This window comes from Garra rufa, chromosome 24, assembly GCF_049309525.1.
Source record: "Garra rufa chromosome 24, GarRuf1.0, whole genome shotgun sequence".
Taxonomy (NCBI): Eukaryota; Metazoa; Chordata; class Actinopteri; order Cypriniformes; family Cyprinidae; genus Garra; species Garra rufa.
In genome coordinates, this window is record NC_133384.1 from 19,142,420 (window position 1) to 19,160,647 (window position 18,228).

General features: G+C 39.4%; 1 protein-coding gene across 1 annotated transcript in view; it reads left to right on the top strand.

The window, feature by feature from the left end:
* prex2 (phosphatidylinositol-3,4,5-trisphosphate-dependent Rac exchange factor 2) overlaps nt 1-18,228 on the top strand; it is a 157,154-nt gene that overhangs the window by 52,684 nt on the left and 86,242 nt on the right. The window contains 5 exon segments of the mRNA XM_073830561.1: nt 1,806-1,950; nt 8,311-8,411; nt 18,001-18,020; nt 18,022-18,105; nt 18,188-18,220. Of these exon segments, the coding sequence (XP_073686662.1) occupies nt 1,806-1,950; nt 8,311-8,411; nt 18,001-18,020; nt 18,022-18,105; nt 18,188-18,220 (383 nt within the window).

The following is an 18,228-nucleotide window of genomic DNA, read 5'->3' on the forward strand; positions in this document are numbered from 1 at the left end:
AAAAAGTTACATTAAAATTAAAACTTGTAACAATAAATTGACACATTGATTCACAAAATTAATGTAGAATCAGTAATAAATATATATTATATATATATATATATATATATATATATATATATATATATTTCTATATATATATATATATTTCTATATATATATATATATATTCCAATTTAATTGTAATTGTGCAATTTTTGTTGTTAAATTTTTATTAAATATTATTATTGTTATTATTACTATTATGTGTTTTTGTTTATTTGTTAGTAGTTGTTTATTTTGTAATTATATTATATAAACATGTATATATGTAGAATATATATATAATATATATATATATATATATATATATATATATATATATATATATATATATATATATAGAGAGAGAGAGAGAGAGAGAGAGAGAGAGAGAGATTATACTATATTATATAAATAGATAAAACAAACTAAATATAACCACAAATTAAAAATTGTAACAATAAATATATTGACACATTAAATCCCGAAATTAATGTAGAATCAATATAAAGAATTATATATATATATATATGAAATAATTAATATCTATATAATAGCAATATAATACATTTTTAAAAGAATATATTTTATTGTATTTTATTTATCTATATATCTATAGTAGATTAACCGAATTTAAATTTTATAATATTTTATAAATATATATACGATAAATATACAATATATATTATTTTTTTTTATATATATATTTTATATTTACTTTTTCTTTATATATATATATATATATATATATATATATATATATATATATATATATATATATATATATATATTAGAGGTGGGCATAGATTAATTTTTTTAATCTAGATTAATCTAGATTAAATCTTGGAATTAATCTAGATTAATCTAGATTAAAATGGCTAATTTGAATTCTGCTGAAGGCATTCAGAATATGTGTGCTACCCAAATAATGACTAAAAGTAAGTCTTCGAGAACGGGCCAGGTGGCGCATTAGATCAGGCGCTCATCTCCTGTTTCCAAAATGCATCACAAACTGCTTGACAATTGCATTTACAACATAATTACCTATACAAACTTGTGTAACCAAGTACTTCTGCGCAAAAGGCTGCACGACGTGCGCGTGCTGCACAGACGCGCACCGGCATGGATATCTGCGTGCATAGTCTTGGGTTAAACTGCGTTGCTTTTAGAAGCGTCAATTCAGTTGTTGCATATAGTTTAATGTATTTATTTCGGGATTATCAAAGTAAATTATAACTCACGTGCCCCAGTAAAAAGGGTCTAGCAACGCACCTGCCCTGAAGCGGCTTCATAACTGCATCATTGTCAGCACGTCTCATTTGATGTGGTAATTTCACAGAAGTTGAAGACTCGTTCTCGCCCCCTACAGTGCAATTCGACTAGGTATACGTCATCCGCGCTAAAATATCAAGGTGAAAGTCATCATAGCTTGCGTAGTTTAGACCCAGCTCCCAACCCAACTTTGAGAATAGATTAACGGCGATATTTTTTTTATCGCCCGATAAGAGTCTCACGTTAACGCAGCACGTTAACGCCGATAACGGCCCACCACTAATATATATATATATATATATTAAAGAAAAAGAAATATACATTTACAATAAGGTTCCATTTGTTAACATTATTTAACTACATTAGTTAACATAAACTGAAATATACACATATATACAGTAGACACACATGTACAGTACACACACTGTGCTAAACATACAACACACAAACACATACAATCTGTGCAATTCAGTGTTTACACAGTCCAATCTCTCTCTTATTTGCTTTTCCAGCATTGAGACTGGGCATGGAACAGGACACCTGGGTGATGATATCTGAGAAAGGCGAGAAGCTTTATAACCTCATGAGTAAACATGGCCACCTCATTAAAGACCGCAAGCGCAAACTCACCACCTTCCCCAAGTGCTTCCTTGGAAGGTAAGTCAGCGAGAGCCATCAGTGCTCTCCGTCTGTGCGGTTAATGGCTGTGATAGACTCCAGGAGAGATTATGCTAGGGATCACGACCTGTAGTATCATGGGAGTGCGAGTGACACGCTGAGAATGAGAGTGTGTAGCTGTAGAAGTGACTGTATTGACCGGAGCACATAACAGTTCATGAACATCATACTGTAAATAACTGAGCAGTGCAGTATAATGGAGTTAGGGATGGACAGCTTTCGGGTGAACGGATCTCAGGCTACTGTACATGATGAATGGATCTCAAACACTTTTATTATCCGTTCTTTTCTGTAGAGTCCATCCGTCTTTTGTTTTTTATTTTTTTGACATATGTGTGTTGAAGAATAGCTTCTAGGTCCTTTTTTGGTTGGGAATCTTCTTTTAAAGCATTGGTTGAATGTTTTCAACAGTGTAAATCTGGTCTGTTTTAAATAGTACCTAATGTTCCCTGCACCACCCAGTTTGTTTTTAAACTGTTCAAAAACACCATAGAGGTAACTACCATAGTTATGAGCAGTCCCAGGTGACATCTGTAGACTGTTTTAATTTATCTGGATTGATTTTGGAAAAAATATAAGTTGTTAATTGAAAATTGTTACATTTTAGGTGTAGCATTTCTAACGCCATGGCAAAAGTTTGAGCAATGCATGCTAACTGTTCTGTCTTTGGCAGCACAGACGAGCACAGAACACTATTTAGAGTCCCAGCCTCAGAGGAGACGAGAGAGCAGTGGGTTTATTGATTTATTTACTGTATATCATGCTGCTGCCATATAGATCTAATATAAACATGTGATTTTTTTCCCAGCTGTTTACCTTCACAGACATAACTGACTGTTTTTGTATCTCATTCGTGTTTTTAACATAAGCTTATGTGTATTTGACAGTGTAAGCGCAATAAGACACAAAAGAGAACTTAGTTTAGTACTCACATGCTGTGTGACAGCCGCTTTCTGTGCGCTCAGAAAACCCTATATCAGAAGTTTAAACTAATATAACTTTAAAACGCATGATTTCAGTGTAATAGACATGATAATCAAAACCAAACATATCTGATGTATGAGCTGTAAAGGCACAGTCGTATTCTGGAAAAGGGGGCGGGGAGTAGCAGCTCAACTCAAAATTGCTGTTTTTAAAAAATGATATAATAAATGATCTGTGGGATATTTTGAGCTGAAACTTTACAGACACATTCTGGGGACATCTGAGCCTTTATTTACATCTTGTAAAAGGGGGCATAATAGGTCTTCTTTAAAGGGAGCTGAGAGTGTTAGAGTTTTACAGTGTTATTGGTAGCTGACAAATTCAAATTCAAATTCAAATTAGTCGTATTATTTAAAAAACAGAAATGTAAAAGGTTCTGTCACCACAAAAAACACTGATATTGTGACATATTATTAAAATTTTAAATAGCGCTTTTATATTTTTATATATAAAAAATCAGCAGCTATTACTCTAGTCTTCAGTGTCACATAATCCTCAGAAATTATTCTAATATGCTGATTTGGTGCTCAGGAATTAAAATGTTGAAAACAGTTGTGCTGCTTAATAGTTTTGTGGAAAATGTGATGTATATATACAGTATGTCACAAAAGTGAGTACACTTCTCACATTTTAGCAACCATTTTAGTATATCTTCTCAAGGGACAATACTATAGAAATGAAACTTGGATGTATTTTAGAGTAGTCAATGTGCAGCTTGAATAGCAGTATAGATTTATTGTCCCCCGAAAATTACTCAACATACAGGCATTATTGTCAAAATAGCTGGCTGGACGTTAGACACATGGTGCTTCTCCACCTTATGCTTAAGGATGCCCCACAGGTGCTTAATAGGGTTCAGGTCTAGAGACATACTTGGCCACCCCATTACCTTCACCTTCAGCTTCCTCAGCAAGGCAGTTGTCATCTTGGTGGTGTGTTTGGGGTCGTTATCATGTTGGAAAACTGCCGTTCTGCCTAGTTTCTGCAGAGAAGGCATCATGTTCTGCTTCAAAATGTACAGTACATTATGAAATCCATGTTTCCCTCAATGAACTGCAGCTTCCCAGTACCAGCAGCACTCATGCAGCCCCAGACCATGATGCTACCACCACCATGCTTGACTGTAGGCAAGACACAATTTCCTTGGTACTCCGTACCAGAGCATCGCCACACATGCTGGACACCATCTGAGCCAAATAAGTTTATTTTATAGTCTCATCAGACCACAGGACATGGTTCCAGTAATCCATGCTCTTGTTGTCTTCAGCAAACTGTTTGCGGGCTTTCTTGAGCCAGCTTCAGATAAGGCTTGCTTCTGATCTGAGCATTGACAAGCTGACCTTCTACTTCTGCAAATAGGACATGTGGCTTTGCATGGTTAAACAACATATTGTCACTTAGGGTGTACTCACTTTTGTTGCCAGCTATTTTGACAATAATGGCTGTATGTAAGTTATTTTCAGAGGAAAGTAAATAGAAAAATGTGCGCTATTCAAATTTCTGTACGGAGTGTGGAAGCTGAACAGTAGAGCAGGTATTAACAGGTATTAAAACAAATAAATATGCAAATAAGAATGTAAACCTAGGGTTCTCATCCTGAAGCCTTAAAACCTGAGCATTACTTAGGATTAAGAACTAAACCAGGGAAATGTGAAACAAAATAACCCAGGATTATGTTAAACTAGGATTTAGAATATAACATGGTTTTTTTCAACGACCTAGTAACCACAGTGTAGTTTTCTGCATGAGTTATTGTTGTTTTAGTAAGGTTTATCTGATAGAAATATTGACGCCTAGCTTTGAAGATGTAAGTGTGAACATCTGCAGTCTGCATTACGTTTCAGTACGCAGACCAGAAAATATAAAGGCGATTGTTCCAAGATGTGTTGGATTTTTCCCGCTCTGATCTGTTTTTGTTTTAAGTGTGGTTGGGAAATCCTTAGGCTGAACTTAGATTAACTCAGCTCGACTGGGAATCCAGAAGTCTCCGCAGCTGGCATTCATAATTTAAACCCTTTGAGTTGTCAATACGACAACCTCACCGTTTGCTAAAATAAGATACTCGAAACGCTGTGACACTCAACCGCCAACAAGACTTTCACTCTTTATAATGTCATATTTGGTCGGGATTTGTCTGTTCAAAGGAGATGATAATAAAAAAAACCTCCTCAAAGAGCAACTGCTTATAGTTGTGGCCAGATTATACTGAAAATGGATTTAGAGGCACAACTCCCCCCTCCCCAGCGTTTCCAGACATCACACAGACAGCGAGGTCTAGAGCGGGAATGGATTCATTAAGGATAGAGATCACAGACAGCAAGATAATGTTCATGAGTGGGTGGTTTGTGCGTCTCAAAAGCAAGAAACATATGACAGCAGAACCTGTGAAAATATATCTCTGTCTGAGTGAGCGTGCTGAAACACTGTGGCGATCTGGCCACCGGCTTGTGTTACTATTTTAACATGTGATTCACAGCCAGTAATATTTTTGATCAATCTCATATCTGTTTGCCTCATGTATCTCTAGGGCCCTATGGTTTTCCTGTTGCGGAAAATGCTGACAAAATCGCGGAATCCAGTCATAAAAATGGAATTTACTGTTTAATGTGGAATGTCTCAGACTTTTACAGTTTCTTTTGAGAAAAACGATCATAATTTCATATACAAATAGAAGCAAAATAAAAGTTCGGTTTAACTTGAAGAAATTGTAACATAAATGTATTACTTAATGTAATGAGAAGACTACTACTAATACAATTATTATTACAAACATTATTTTATAAGGAATATTTACCAAAATTTACCAGAAAATTTTAAATACACAACACAGTATTTCTGAGGAAAAAAAAATGATTGATTATTACAATTTAATGAAACTATTAAAATGGAATCTAGAAAAATAATGGAAAACACAGAATTTGTTAAAAAAATAAAACACATTTCGTAAGGTAATAAATTGCTATTAAATTGTGTAAGTTTCATGATTTCAATTAATTAGACAGGCTTTTTGATTAATATGTTTTTATTTAACCAAAGTATGGAAAAATTACAATGAAAAAAAAAAAAACGGAATTTGGGAATTAAAAAAAAAATGCAATTAGCAATTATGCAATTAAAAATTCATAGGGCCCTATATCTCTATGCCTCCAATATTTTATTATAATTTTACTCTGGTCTACTTTCATGTAGTTTTAAGTTTGACACTTGCAATAAGTGTCTCTCTCTTTGCTTTATGTGCTAAATTAGCATGTTAAACTCTTGAGTATTGAATTTGCAGCAAATGTTAGCTCTTAATTAACAGCCAGACCTAATAAAAATGCTTGGTTTACGGATATAATGCACAATATTTAGTTAAACCTCATTTTTTTAGAACAAGCTGCTGGCAGTTGGTTTTATCCAAAGGAATTTACAGTGCATTCACATTTATTAGTATATGTGTTCTGGGCATTCGTGATTGATTGATTGATTTATTGATTAATGGATTGATTTCAGTATTAGTCAGTACTGGATATTTATCAGCTGGTGTTTAAATACACAGTTGAGGCCAAAAGTTTACATACACCTTGCAGAATCTGCAAAATGTTAATTATTTCAACAAAATATAAGGGATTATACAAAATGCATGTTATTTTTTATTTAGTACTGACCTGAATAAAACATTTCACATAGATGTTTACATTAGTCCACAAGAGAAAATAATAGTTAAATTAATAAAAATGACCCCGTTCAAAAGTTTACATACACTTGATTTTTAATACTGTGTTGTTACCTGAATGATCCTCAGCTGCGTTTTTTTTTTTTGTTTAGTGATAGTTGTTTGTGAGTCCCTTGTTTGTCCTTGTTTGTCTTCAGAAAAGTTCTTCAGGTCCCACAAATTGTTTGGTTTTTCAGCATAACAGTATGATTTTGAGATCCATCTTTTTACACTGAGGACAACTGAGGGACTCATATGCAACTATTACAGAAGGTTTAAACACTCACTCATGCTCCACAAGGAAAAACGATGCATTAAGAGCCGGGGGTGAAAACTTTTGAACAGAATAAAGATGTGTACATTTTTCTTATTTTGCCTAAATGTCATGTTGTTTTTCATTTAGTACTGCCTTTAAGAAGCTACAGAAGATATTTAAATGTTTCCAAGAAGACAAAATAAGCTAAATTTACCCCTGATCTTTAAATTCCAAAAGTTTTCCAGCTCTCAATGCATTGTTTTCTTCTGAAGCAGTGTTTGAACCTTATGTATTAGTTGCATATGAGTCCCTCGGTTGTCCTCAGTGTAAAAAGATGGATTTTTTTCTTTGATAAAATGGTATAGACTATCAAATTTAAATTCCTTTTATCAGCCATAATATAACAAAAGTTACATGTGGCACTTGAGCTACTGGAACATCTGTGTTTCTTTGTGATCTGAAAGAATTCATTTCAGTAATGTACAGTTCAGTTGTGCAGAAACACAGGTAACAACTTGAAAGCAATTACTAAAGTGACAGCAGACTGACAAACCCAGCATTATTTCCTGTCTTTTCACTCTTTCTCTTTCAATCATTGTATCTAATTCCGTCACAGAGACTGCGCTGATGTTATGTTTTACATTTGTACATTCTGTCTCGTTCAATCACTGTCATCATCTTCTTCTCTTCATATCCATCATTCATTCAGTCAGTCAGCGAAAATGCCCTTAAATCAAACTTAAATGTTTATAATTCATGAATGCTTTGGAATACAGACCTCATTTTTAGAGAAATTGTATCATCTAAAACCTCAGAGGTCTGCTGGAGTCTGAGATGTTTCTCATGGTGGATCACCATCGGGTTCTATAAACTCTGGGAAGAGCCGCAGGATTACACTGGTGGAGCTTGGCATGTTCGTTTTGGTTTTGCGGAGAGGTGGATGGGAAAGAGAGCCGGGGAGGGAGTGGTGGGAGTAGAATCAGATATCCTCCTCTGAGACAGTGGCTTTGCCCAGCAAAATTATTAAATTATACAGGACAGTCAGTTTAGCTTTATCGGGAGAAAAAGACAGCAACTTAGGAAACCAGAGAAAGATTGAAAAAAGAGTAGGAGAGAAATTGAAAAGGAGTACAGGGTTTTTTTAAGGGTTGAATTCTAATCTCTGCATTGTTAAGGGGATAAAGAGATGGATGGATAGACAAATGAAAAGATAAAGAAAGAAAGGAAAAGTGACCATACTCAAACTTCACCTCACTGCACAAGAAGACTATTAATTATTGAGCTTGTCTCTGTGGTGTGATCACTCAGATTTAATGGATTTTGTTGACAGTCATTCATATAATTTATAGGTCCCTCTTTGTTTGTCCTCACATTATTTATATGTCCTCCATCTCTCTTTTCTTAGTGAGTTTGTGTCATGGCTGATGGAGATCGGAGAGACCAATAACCCTGAGGAAGGGGTTCATTTGGGCCAGGCGCTCCTGGAAAACGGCATCATCCACCACGGTTAGTTCCCTTTTCTTATGACAGCCACTGAATTAAAAATAAAATAAGGCAACTGCGACTTTTTTGTTTCACATTTCTGTCTTTTTTTTTTCAGAATTGCGTGATACAAACTCCTAATTCTGATTTTTTTTCCCCAGAATTAAGTGATACAAACTAATATTTATGAGTTATAGTCAGAATTGCGAGATATAAACTCGCAATTCCGAGAAATAAAGTCGAAATTATGAAAAATAAAGTTAAAATTGCGAGAAATAAATCAAAATTGTGAGATGTGCAATTTATATCTCAGAATTCTTTTTTTTCCCCAGAATTGCTTGATACAAACTCACAATTGACAGTTTTCTCAGAATTGCAATTATTTCTCACAATTATTTTTTTCTCCGAATGTAAGATACAAACTTGCAATTCTGAGAAATAAAGTCACAATTTTGGAGTCAGAATTATAAACTCCCAATTTAGACTCTTTTTTCTCAGAATTGCAAGTTTATGTCACAATTTTAACTTTTTGCTTGATACAAACTCGCAATTGATAGTTTTCCCATAATTACAATTTATATCTCTCAATTCTTTTTTTGTCAGATACAAACTCATAATTCTAAGAAATAAAGTCACAATTCTGGGAAATAAAGTCAGAATTGTGCGATATAAACTCCAAATTCGTACCTTTTTTTCTCAGCAATTGCGGGTTATAAAGTCAGAATTGAAATTTAAAGTTGCAAAACTGAACTTTTTTCTCAGAATTACATGATATAAACTCGCAATTGCATGTTATAAAGCCAGATTCGCAAGAAATAAAATTGCAATTCTGAGAAATAAACTCTCAGTTCTGACTTTTTTTTCTCAGAATTGCAACTCTCTCTCAATTTTGACGTTTTATTCAGAATTGCTTGATACAAACTCGTAATTGTGAGTTATAAAGTCAGAATTGTGATATAAACTCGCAATTGTGAGAAATAAAGTTGCAATTCTGAGAAATAAAGTCAAAATTGCGAGATATAAACTCCCAGTTCTGACTTTTTTCCCAGAAGTGCTTGATACAAACTCGCAAATGTGAGTTATAAAGTCAGAATTGTAAGATATAAACTCGCACTTCTGAGAAATAAAGTCGCAATTCTAAGAAATAAAGTCAGAATTGTGAGATATAAACTCACAATCGTGACTTTTTTCTCAGAATTGGGAGTTTATATAATGCAATACACGCAACTGCAAGTTATTCAGATATAAACTCACAATTCAGATTCTTTTTTTCTGTGCAACACAACAGAAGAATGTTGGTAACCAAACATTTTTTGGTCCCTTTGACTTCTATTGTATTTTATTTATTTAATTTTTGTCCATATGGAAGTCAAAAGCATTTGTTTAACAATAATATGCAAAATATATTCATATGTATTCCCCAGAAAAATAAAGTCATAGGTTTGCATGGCATGAGGGGAACTAAGTGATGACAGAATTTTCATTTTAGCAGGAATTATCTGTTTAATGCAAATGGCTGATTAGACAAATAGCCCTCTTAATATTTCTAGAGACCTGACATCATTGTTCTCAGGCCCTGAGGAATTCTGGGAGTGTCCAAGAACAGATGGCTTTTTATAAACTTGTTTATGCGTATATAAACTGTTACAAATATTCATCCCTTCACACCCTCCTATTTATTTAATACTAAGGGAAATGGCTGGTCTTCTGTCTGCTTGTTCTTTTGTCATTTGTTTGGGCAGTGGGGTCCAGTTCTGCTTAATACATGCTCACCGTATGGACTGGCTGACTGGCTTTGAGCCAGGACTTCATGCTAAATCACTTTTCACTTCACCGCTTCCTAACAGGGAGAAATAAATTTGAGCATTAGGGCCCTCTGTCTGCTTGTTCGCATTTACAGCTTTGGTGAGAAAGATCTTTGAGACTTCGCTGAGTGTTCGCTGAGGAGGATGAATTCATTTGGCAGAAACAGCAGGATTACTTTTCATAAGCATGTTAGTGTTACTTGCGTTTGTGCTTACATGGAGAAGAAAGCCTCTAAATTCCATTGAGAGATTCTGATGGTCCTTAAAAGTTTTTGTAGCCTTTTGTGTCATTGTAAAACTTTCCAGTCCCAACAAAGATATTCAGTCAGCCTCAGTGTATAGGATTTCTGTTGCCATGCACATGTAAAATTAATCCGAATGGAGTGTAAGCCATGTGTTTTAAATCTTTGCATTACAGTGTTAATATAATTCTGACTTTTGTCTTGCAATTGCAAGTTTGTGTCTCACAATTTTTGCATTTTTCTCAGAATTTTGTTATTAAAACCTTTTTTTTCCTCTGAATTATAAAATATATACTCACAATTGTGAGTTATAAAGTTAGAATTGTGAGATATGAAGTTTCAGTTTTGACTTTTTTTCAGAATTGAGTGATATAAACTCGCAACTATGAGAAAAAACTTGAGATGTAAAGTCACATGCTAATGCGAGTTATTAAGTCAGAATTGTGTGATATAAACTCTCAATTCTGAGAACATATTCTCAGTCTTTTTTCCTCCTAAAAATTGGACTTTATAACTTGGAATTGTGAGTTTATATCTCACAGTTCTGAGGAAAAAAAGCTGAATTGCGAGAAAGAAATGTGTATCTCGATATAGAGTTTATATCCCACTATTCTGACTTCATAGCTTGCAATTGTGAGTTTATAAAAAAAAAAAAAAAATTCTGAATTCTGAGTTTATATCTCAGAAAGAAAGTCAGAATTGTGAGAAAAAAGGCAGAATTGCAAGAAAAAAGGCAGAATTAGAAGATATAAACTCAGAATTGCGAGGAAAAAAGTATGAATTGTAAAAATATTTTGCTATTCTGACTTTATATCGCACAATTGTAAGTTTATATCATGCATTAAGAAAACATCAGAATTGCAAGATATAAACTCAGAATTGCGAGAAAAAAGTCACAATTGCAATATGCAATCTTGCAATTGCAAGAAAAAAATTTATATGCAAGTTTATAAGTCAGAATTGTGAGGAAAAAAGTCAAAACTGTGATAAAAAAAGTCAGAATTGCAAGAAAAAGTCAGTATTGCTAGACAAAAATTGCAAGATAAAAGTCAGAGGTGCAAGAAAAAAAAATCTGAATTGCGTAAATAGTCAAAATTGGAAAGTATAAACTCAGAATTGCAAGACAAACTCGGAATTGCAAGAAAAAAGTATGAATTGTAAAAATATTTTGCTATTCTGACTTTATATCGCACAATTGTAAGTTTATATCATACATTAAGAAAACATCAGAATTGCAAGATATAAACTCAGAATTGCGAGAAAAAAGTCACAATTGCAATATGCAATATTGCATTTGCAAGGAAAAAATTCATATGCAAGTTTATAAGTCAGAATTGTGAGGAAAAAAGTCAAAACTGTGATAAAAAAAGTCAGAATTGCAAGAAAAAGTCAGTATTGCTAGACAAAAATTGCAAGATAAAAGTCAGAGTTGCAAGAAAAAAAGTCAGAATTGCGAGAAAAAAAGTCAGAATTGCTAGAAAAAAATGGCAAGATATAAAATCGGAATTGCAAAAAAAAGTCAGAGTTGCGAGAAAAAGACAGAATTGCAAGATATAAACTCAGAATTGCAAGAAAAAAGTCAGAATTGCAATACGCACTCTCACATTTGTAATTAGAAAAAAAATCTTGCAATTGCGAGAAAAAGTCAGAATTATGAGTCAAAGTCAGAATTGTGAGAAAAAAAAAGTCAGAATTGCAAGAAAAAATGGCAAGATATAGAATCGGAATTGCAAGAAAAAAGTCAGAGTTGCGAGAAAAAGTCAGAATTGCAAGATATAAACTCGGAATTGCATGAAAAAAAAGTCAGAATTGCGAGAAAAAAAGCCAGAATTGCGAGAAAAAAAGTCAGAATTGCTAGAAAAAAATGGCAAGATATAAAGTTGGAATTGCAAGAAAAAAGTCAGAGTTGCGAGAAAAAGACAGAATTGCAAGATATAAACTTGGAATTGCGAAAAAAAAATGCAGAATTGGAGAAAAAAAGTCAGAACTGCAAGAAAATTGCGAGACAAACTCTCATTGTGAGTATAAACTCAAACTCAGTAGAGTTTATATCATGCATTTCTGAGAAAAAAAGTCTTTCTATTGTTCACAAAACTTTTATCTATTATGTGATTATTTTGTGAGACTGCTTGTGAATGAACTTTATTAGTATTATTGCTTTTATAGTTGGTAATATTTTGATTTATTGATGGAGTTTTTCCAGTTTAATCGTTTTTGAAAGAATTTATTTGGTCAAAAATAAGTGTTCCCTTCCGGGAACTCGAGCCGCGTCTTGAACGCTATGGGGAACGCCATTGGCGGGCCGCACTCTGAACTATGTCTAACAACCAATGAAATGACGGGAGTGACGTCACAGGCGCGGTGACGTCATCGACCGGGAAGTATAAAGCGCGTGCGTTTGAAGCCGACGGCAGCTTTTGTCATTCAGCGAGAGCGCTCTGTGTCTGTGTCTGTCCCGGTCATACTGCTGTTTTTTCGTGCCAGTTTGCACAGCTTTTATTTGAGTAGTATGACCACTTAAATGCAACCAAAAAGGGGGAAAGAACGTTTAGAATTAAGGCGGTTCAAGCAGCCAAATAGATAGTGAAACACAGTCTGTGTAGCCTGCTTGAGTGTAGAGCACACACAGTCAGCCCTCGAAAAGGCTGACTGTCCACAGTGTGAGCGTAAAATTCTCCACTGCGGGTGCTCCACGGAAGGCTCTCTTCGAGGAGGGAGCCTTCGCCAGCGTTTCTCGCGGGTCTGGCCCCGCTTCCGCCGAGGCGGAGCGGTAGCTGCACTCGTTGGGATCGCGGCTCGATCTATTAGAGGGACGGGAGACGGGTGTTTAAAAATACCCTATCTCCTCTCCTATCTGGTGGATCGGTAAACCTCCTTCTGGATAAGGGAGCACGCAATGCGGTTACTTCCCTCCAGGAAAGGTTTTCAACGCTTTCCATATCTTCCTCCGAGGAGGTTGATGTGAAGTATGTTGCCAAAAGTATTCAACCGCCCCCCCTGATCGCCTCAGTATGATGAGCTGGTGGTTGTGCTGACTGTGCATTAGCTAAATAAGCAAATATGAGCCGCAGAAAAGCAAATGTTCTGCTTCCTGCGGACTAAGTCAGCACTTCCAAACGGAGCTTTCTGTCCTTCCCGATCTACATTAAGTTTTTTAGATCTAGGAAAAACTAGAAAGTAAATGATGATGCCGCGGGTTGGACAGACGCTATCAGCTATCTGTCGCCCAGTCTGGCATCATCCTTGAAAGCTCCGTCTTTGCTCTTCAGGCCGCCTAATAAAACTTCAGGCTTGATGAGCAAATGAACACGTGTCGGGGTTCCTGACGGGAAAAATTAAACCCCAGCCGTGTACCAGCTCCCCACATTAGAGGCGCAGAAACAGAGCGTTGCCGCCCGCGTTCCTCCGGCTATGCCTAGAGGACCCGGAAAGCAACGCTCTAAGTCGGGGGCTTCCAAGAAAAAGAAGAGGCTCGACCTGAGGGTCGTCCTCCAACCCAGGAAGTCCTCGGCTAAACGGCCCTGACAGTTGTGTTCAGGGCCGTTGAGGGCAGCCCCGCTCGAGGGGGTTTGCACCGTACCCTTAGGTGCGGGTTTCAACCCCCTCGGGGCCCTCAGGAGATTTGTCAGCTAACCCTGCCAGTGTTACAGGGCGCGGCGATCTCCCGCGAACATCCTTTATCTGTCCCGCCCGGAAACGTAGCGGCCCTGGAGAGTTCGCAGCCCCCGCGGGGGACCTCCGAGGAGCTAGTTCAGGAGCTTCCTGCCAGCTTGCTGTTACAGGTCTCCGAGTTAGTTCCTCGAGTAAATCCAGACACCAGTCTCGAGAGGCTGGTACCCTAAGTAAACTCTCTGGCAGCGTGGAAACTACTGCCAAATGTTTCAAAGTGGGTCCTGCGTACTGTAGAGAAAGGTTACGCTATTCAGTTCGGCGCCAAGCCGCCACCTTTCAGCGGGGTAAACCCCGAGCAGGGTCTGGAACAGGAAGTAAGTACAGGAAGTTTCTCAGGCTCGCTTTCAGGGGCAAAGCTCACCAATACAGAGTACTTCCTTTCGGCCTAGCTCTCACCCGAACTTTCACGAAGTGTGTGGATGCTGCTCTGGCTCCTCCGTGACTCCAGGACATCCGCATACTCAACTGGTCGATTCTGGCCAGCTCAGAATAGTTAGCGGCTCAACATCGAGGTGTTGTTCTCGCTCTCATGAAAGAATTGGGGTTGAGACTCAACACCAAGAAGAGTGTGATTTCTAAAAACCACTTATCTAGGTGTAATCTGGGATTCGACCACGATGCAGGCACGAATGTCACCTGCTCGGTTTGAGTCGATCCTTACTGCAGTCAATGCGGTCAAGCTAGGCCCGTCACCCACTGTCTACAGTCCCAAGTAATGTTAGGTCGTATGGCAGCCGCTTCCAACGTGATACCTTTTGGACTGCTGCTTATGAGACCACTTCAGTGGTGGCTCAGGACCAGGGGGTTCTCCCCGAGGGGAAACCCATTTCGCAAGATCAAGGTCAAGCGGCGCTGCCTACGTGCCTTGGCCATGTGGAAGAAACCCTGGTTTCTCTCTCAGGGTCCGCTTCTGGGAGCTCCTCGTCGCCGCGTCATGCTAGCGACGGACATATCCCTCACCGGATGGGGAGGCGGTCATGAGTGGCCGCTCAACCCAAGGCCTGTGGAGCAATCTCCATCTCCCCTGGCATATAAATCGCCTAGAGATGCTAGCCGTGTTCCACGTCCTGAAGTGTTTCCTTCCAGACCCAGAAACCGTCACGTGCTGCAATCAGCACTACGGGGATTTATCATATAAATCATCAAGGAGGTATCCGCTCACGCCCCTTATATAAGCTGGCGTACCGGATTCTCCTATGGTCTTAAGAAAAGACTTCTCTCCCTGAGAGCAGTCCAGTATCTCTGGACGTGGGAGCAGACGTCCTGTTGAGGCAGGGGCCGAGGCCCGGGGAATGGATGCTTCACCCAGAAGTGCTGAAGCAGATCTGGAGAGTGTTTTAGCCAGGTTCAAGCGGACCTCTTTGCGACTCAAGAGATATCGCAATGTCCCCCCTGGTACTCTCTAGTGCCTCCAGCTCCTGCGGGACTGGATGCTATGGTACAGATGTGGCCGAGGCCTCGTCTGTACGCCTTTCCCCGATCGCTCTGCTCCCGGGAGTTCTGGAACAAGTGTGACCCCCGAGGGGGCACATCTCATAGAGGCCGGTCTCTCAATCAAGGTTGCTGAGACCACCCCTCACTCCAGAGCTCCCCATATGAGGAAACCCTATGACCTATAGGAAGTGATCGGCCGCACGGTGTAACCCCACCAGTTTGACCCAGTTTACTGCCCGTTTGGTACAGTACTGGAGTCTCCGCAGTCTCACCGTCCGCGGCACTAACCTAAATAAAAATAAGAAGGTTAGTGGGCAGAGTCCCCTGGTCACACGTTTCCTCCAGGGTCGGGAGATCGAAGCTTCATCAGGAAGTGATGAAGCATGGAGACTCAGAAGATGGGACCTCTAGCGACTCGATAGATATCGCAACGTTCTCTCTGGTTCTCCTTAGTGCCTCCAGGTCCGCCCGGACTGGACGCCATAGTACAGACGTGGCCGAGGCAGCGTCTGTACGCATTCTCCCGATCGCTGTGCGCCCTGGAGTTCTGGAAAGAGCACGCCGGCATCGTCACGGCTAGTCCAACCATGGTTTTGGACCTTCCCTCTCAAGCTGGGGGCGCGGTCTGCTACCCCCATATGGAGAAGTGGAAAGTTATGAGTATGGCCCCAGGGTGGGGCGCAACTCATAGACTCGGGTCTCTCAACCGAGGTTGTTGAGACCCTGCTCCTATCCAGAGCTCCCTCTACGAGGAAACCTTAAGTGGAACTTGTTTGCTTCATGGTGTCACTAACACCATCTAGACCAAGTTACGGCCCGCTGGTACAGTACTAGAGTCCCCGCAAACCCACTAAACCAGCTCACTCCATCCTGAGGGTGTTCGTGGCGGCTTATTAGCCTACCACGCCCCTCGTGGTGGCTCGTCGGTATGGTTTCCTCGGTGGTGCACTCAGGTTGAGACCTCGAGGGGTCTCAAGCCTCTATTACCTCCATTCTTGGAGTGCGACCAATGGGAAGTATATCTGTCCAGTATGCGCACTGGGCACATACGGCCACAAAGAAAGCATGTGGCACGATCAGAGCTATCAGTAGATGGATCACGGATGCCATTCCTACTACCTCCAAGCCCTCTGGTCTCCCAGCTCCATGGGGAGCCAAGACTTACTCCTACTGAGGCTGTCTGCCTCTTAAAAGCTCTGACAGCAGGTGTCCCCCTCCAGGACATCTGCAATGCTGCGGGTTGGTCCTCGCCCCTGACAATTGGTCCTCGCCCCTGACATTCGTCAGGTACTATGAGCTTGACCTCAGAGCCGCTCCAGGCTCGGCTGTACTCTCGGCCTAGTGCGCTAGGCCTAGAGGGTTAGCCACCTCCCTAGCCAGGAGGAGACTTCTCAAGGCGCATTCTTTCCGCGGAAAGAAGAGAAGTCGTTTTCGCCACGACACTCCTCGTGTGCCCGAGGGCCGAGGAGTGTCCCTGCATCCTCGCGAGCCCGAGGGCCGAGGAGCAGACCTAAAAGCCTCTTGTCCATGTAATGCTAGACAAAGGCTCATACTCTCGCGTCCCGGTAGGCTTACCAGGCCGAGCTTCCGGTCCCTCTTGTTCTGGCTACTTCCAGACAAAGGACTAAGACTCCTCGTGAGCCCGAGGGCCGAGGAGTACCTCTCGCACTGGCTGGCGAACCAGGCAGAGGTCACGGTTCTCGTGTGCCTGAGGGCCGAGAACTGCACAGCCCTCTTGTCCGCGGAATGCTAGACAATGGCTTAATTCTCCTCGTGCTCTGGCGCAGTATGCTACCAGACCATAATTCCCGCACCCTGCGGCGCTCGCTTCATTCCTAAAAGAGCTGCCGCCGGCTTCAAACGCACGCGCTTTATACTTCCCGGTCGATGACGTCACCGCGCCTGTGACGTCACTCCCGTCATTTCATTGGTTGTTAGACATAGTTCAGAGTGCGGCCCGCCAATGGCGTTCCCCATAGCGTTCTAGACGCGGCGTCTCGTTCCCTCAGGGAACTAAGGTTACATACGTAACCCGAGACGTTTTCTATTTTTAATATATTTGAAAAATGCAATTTATTCCTGTGATGTCTAAGCTGCTTTTTCAGCATCATTACTCCAGTCTGCAGTATCACATGATCCTTCAGAAATCATTCTAAATGCTTATTTGTGGCTCAAGAAACAGTTGAAAATCCTATTTTTGTGGAAACCATGATACAGTACATTTGATCTATCAGGATTCTGTGATGAATAGGGCGTTTATTTTTTTGCAATTGAAACCTTTATAACACTGTAAAAATAGTCAGTTTTGATCAATTTAATGCATCCTTGCTAAATAAAAGTATTGATATCAATTGAAAAAAAAAATTGTACCGACCCCAAACTTTTAAACAGTAGTGTTAACGTAAATTTATGTGGAAACTTGTTATTTTGTTCTAGCCTTGTTCTCTTCACTTATTTCAGTTACAGACAAGCACCAGTTTAAAGCCGGAGCCGGTGCTCTATCGGTTCCGCTACGATGACGGCACATACCACCCTCGCAGCGACATGCAGGATGTCATCTCCAAGGTAACTAAATGGCCAGTTTCTGTCTCTTTCTGCCCTTTGGAAAAGTTTGCCATACAATAACAAATGTCCTTCTTCCCCTCAGGGTGTGAGGCTGTTCTGCCGACTCCATAGTTTATTCACACC